We start from the raw sequence: 4,423 nt of genomic DNA, 5'->3' as shown, positions 1-4,423 counted from the left end.
ACACACACACACACACACACACACACACACACACACACACACACACACACACACACACACACACACACACACACACACAAAATAATATAGTATACATACATATCTGTATATTACAAATTTAATAATCAATACATACCAATAATGGTGGATTATATCATCATTAAGACTTCTGCTTGTAGAAGCATTCTTCCTACTTGTTGACAATTCCTTTTCTAAAACCAAAGTAGCCCAAACATATCTTTTCAATGTCTTCTCAGTTGTTATATTTAATTTGTATTTTATAATCCAGATATGTAATTTTATTTCATTTTACAGATATAAAGAAAAATTGTTTCAAAGAATATATATGTTTGTACATAAAAATGAAATCATTACATATATAATTATACTAAATTGATGCAAAATAATTTTTTTTAATAAGTATATAAATACCCAATTGCTCATCTTGTGAGAAAGTGATTTTCCGTATTTCTTCAGATTTTTCTATTTCAATACGTTTGAATATTGGACATGCACCTTCATCTATAATTAATCATTTTTTTAAATTTATTGCATAAATTATACGAAAGTCTTCATTGACAAAATTAGAATTCTTCATCATGTTGAAATTGCAATTCTTCATTATTATGAAAATATTTAATTTGATCATATAATAACATATCACATTTAATATTAATAATATATCATTAATAACTAATTTTTCCATGATAAAAATATTAAATAATTATAAATATCACAAAGCTGACATGTTTTACCTTGTCTTCGCGGAAGAATTATATCATTTGGATTTATAATATCACATTCGATATTATTTGATGTAGTTTGATAATTTGTTGAAAGATTGTCTGCTTTAATAGTTATTTTAAGTTTTTTCATATCAGTTATACTTTCTGGACCATTAAATATCACTGATGTTTTCCATCTAAGGTTATTTAAAAAATAATATATCAATTTTAAGACATTCTTTTTACATTAAAAGTCAAAATGAAATAAGTTTAAGAAGAACATTAAAGTTATGTTCAAATCGGGTGCAATTACATTTAATCCTTACAAAACCATGCTCAATTTGGCCTCATCCCTACCATTGTGGATCATTAAAATCCATTCGTTTTTACCTACTTAAAATGGTTCAAAAAATCTCTAAAAATTCACAAACATACATTCAACTTTCTAGAATAAATAATAAATGTTTAAACTTCGTTTTGGAAAATAAAATGTAATATAAGTTATAATTACCGAAACACTTGTAAGTTGGAAAAAAATAAAGAATCGCTCAGTTATTACAATAGATGACCCATAATAGTAGAGTAAGGGATAATACTACATTTTATATTATATTTCTGATACTATTTATTATTATTTGCAAATTACAAAATTGTTATTTTTTTGCAAACTATTCAAATATATTCCATATAGCTTAATTATTAATATTTAATTCAAAATTTCTATATCTATTCTGTTATTACTCTTTAGAATGCTCATAGTTAGGAGAACTAGTTTTTCTTCGTTGTGGATTATTGCTCTTGCTTTGCTGTAAAGACTCTTGCTTGTCAGAGTTTTTCATTAATTCAGCTTGTTTCCTTTTTTCTTCATACTCATTAATCTTTCTTGATCTTAGTTTTTCATATTCTATCAAACGCTCTTGATCACGATGCCATTTCTCTCTTTTCAACCTTAATCTTTCTAACTGTTCTGATGTGAATTGCCACTTTTTGCGAGAATCCATTGTTATCGCTATAAACATGCAGCCATAGAACAATAAAATATTTTTTTAATTTTATAAAAAGTTAAACAGAATTTGTTAATGATTCAATAACATTAATTAATACAATATTATAATTTTCTACTCAATAATGTAACTGTTACATATAATAAGTGTTATATTTCATTTATATCGAGAAAAAACATAAAAAATTATATCGATATAATATTATTGTTGGTAATTATTTAGAATACGGACTGCACTGTCGATTTTGATGAAATTAGGCTTATTCGATGCGTTTTTTGCTCGAAATGAAGAATTTGTAAGGCCAGAATCAGAAATTTCACCAATGAGTACAAAGAAGTTTTGGCTCCTTTTGTTCTGATTGATCAAACTTCAATCTTTCAATCTTCAATCTCAATCTTCAATGCGAAGTCTGATTCCGGCCTAAGGGGCTCCGCACAATAAATGGAACAGGGAACAGAGAACAGAGAATAAGAATTTTAACTTATCAGAAATCATGTATCGTGGAATGCGCAGTTTCTAGATTGAAATTCTTATTCTCTGTTCTATTTCTTACTCCTTATAAGATACAGCCACAATAGAAGGAATAAGAAATTAAGAATGAAGAATAAAGATTTCAACCTATCAGATATAGAATACACCGGAATACATGGTTTCTGATAAGTTAGTATCGTTATTTCTTATTCCTTCTATTATGATTGCACCATTTTTATGCGAGACTTCTAAGAAAAAACCTTGAGGCCATTCTACATTGGTAGTCGTATCATAGCGTCGGAAGCATAAATATCATCGACTTTAAAATTGAAGCATCGGATTGAAGCAACAAGCTGAAGCAACAAGCTGAAGCAACAAGCTTGTGTCTTGCAACGTCTACGATATGACTAATGTAGAATGGCCTTTAGAATCATAGCTTGGTCCCGCGAATCACAGCTTTAGGATAAAATATCGCACTTATACATCAGAGTTTTGGGAATTGATTCTGTATCTTGAAACAAGGTGAAAATTACAAAAGTGAATTTACTAGAATACTGATAATTTCATTGGTCAACACCTAGTAAATTTGCTCATTTTTGTAATTTTCACCTTGTTTGAAGATACAGAATCGACTCCCTGATTGAACGGCTCGTTATTCCCTATTGCCTGTGTCTATTGTGTTTAAGTCTATGGACTGCTCCATCATATCTAAGGCTACGTTCCAAAACTTCCTCTCCGAGGAAAATTTTATTCTATATGCTATAGTATACGTTACGTGTACTATATATTTCGAATAAAATTTTTCTTGGAGACGAAGTTTTGGAATGTAGCCTAAGTAGTATGGTCGACAAAAAATGGGAGAGAGGGAAGTGGAAGAAGTCTGTGTCTCTTTCTACTCAATGATATAACGAGAGAGAATGAGAAGGAGAGTGGCCGTCTTTTACGGTTCCTCTCTCTCATTTTTGTCATATTACTTAGATACGATCGAGCAGTCCATGCTCTAAGAGAAAAGAAAATTATCACATTTTTGTTATAAAGACAAACATAAAATACGATTGGATAATTTTTTTTATGCATATGTTTATGCGGTTATGCAAATTTGTGTGGAATGGCTCTAAAACAGGGAGCACAGACTTTTGCATAACGCATACATGTAATGCATAAGAAAATGTACCAATTAAAGTCCTTCGTTTCCTTCCTTTCCATGAAATAAAAGAACTCTGATTGATTGAATTTCTTATGCTTTGTGTTATACGTTATGCAAATCTGTTCCCCACTTATTATGTCTTTATTATTTTGCTTCTGATAAATTTTCTAATCTCAATAAGTTTAATGCTTAATATCTCGATTCGCGGAGCTGATCTAACGTTTTTTCTTACGGATTCTTTCTTCTTTCGTTTCAAACAAAAACGCGTCAAATAAGCCTAATTTCATCTAAATCAGAGGTGCAGTACGTATTCTAAATAATTACCAAAGTATTAAATAAAAAAATTAGAAAATGCATGCTTATAAAATATTTGATGGTAAAACATATCCGAATGAAAAAATGCAAAATATCTCATGTTTTTATTTAATATTTTCAACACGCAGAATGATGCTAGAAAGCCTAACCTGAAAGTGGAGTTAACGTGAGCACATGACTATCTGAAAATATCAGCTATATCTCTAATAAAAATAATTATTTTATACTGTTAATTTTACCAGTGCACAAAGAGTGGACGATTCGCGAAGAAACACTTCTTCTCTTTTCGTATAGAAGTGAAACGCCACGTGGTTTGAACAAAACTAGTAAAGGACTAAGACATAAAATGGATTATGCAAGCTAATGCAAGTCACGGAATAATAAGGAGATCAAACTCGAAGTGAAAGTAGGTTTGAAACACGATTTCAGAAAATCTATGGAAAATCGAGATAATGTGATTTTAGTGCTATCGCGTCTTGCGGGAAAAGTTAGAAGTATTGTGGTCACGTGGTTACAGGTCACACGACAGTCAGAAGCAATAAGGTTGTAACATTTTTTTTTAATGAGTTTAAGAATTAAAGGCTAATATTCATAATCAAATTATATATTCAAGACCATCTTAAGTACGGTTTTAAGAAGTCACCAATCAGAGGGCTGCATTAGCGTCTTAAGACATTACTCAAGACTGTTTGAAATAAAAATTGACTATGAATATCGTCCAAAGGGATTGTATACATGGAGCTAGCTAAGCATTGAACCAT

At 30.0% G+C, this 4,423-nt stretch overlaps 1 protein-coding gene across 1 annotated transcript in view; it reads right to left on the bottom strand.

Annotated features, from left to right (window-relative positions):
• Nucleotides 1–4,423, bottom strand: part of LOC105626506 (uncharacterized protein DDB_G0283697-like) — a 15,249-nt gene extending 10,826 nt beyond the window's left edge. Inside the window, exons 1-6 of the mRNA XM_012207806.1 lie at nucleotides 4,398–4,423; nucleotides 3,902–3,996; nucleotides 1,467–1,734; nucleotides 756–922; nucleotides 433–522; nucleotides 137–212 (exon numbers count right to left, since the gene is read on the bottom strand). Of these exons, the coding sequence (XP_012063196.1) occupies nucleotides 137–212; nucleotides 433–522; nucleotides 756–922; nucleotides 1,467–1,734; nucleotides 3,902–3,996; nucleotides 4,398–4,423 (722 nt within the window). The remainder of the gene's footprint in view (nucleotides 1–136; nucleotides 213–432; nucleotides 523–755; nucleotides 923–1,466; nucleotides 1,735–3,901; nucleotides 3,997–4,397) is intronic.

This window comes from Atta cephalotes (assembly GCF_000143395.1).
Source record: "Atta cephalotes unplaced genomic scaffold scaffold00005, whole genome shotgun sequence".
Lineage (NCBI taxonomy): Eukaryota > Metazoa > Arthropoda > Insecta > Hymenoptera > Formicidae > Atta > Atta cephalotes.
Note: the sequence above shows the minus strand (reverse complement) of the source record. Positions and strands in the feature narration are given on the sequence as shown.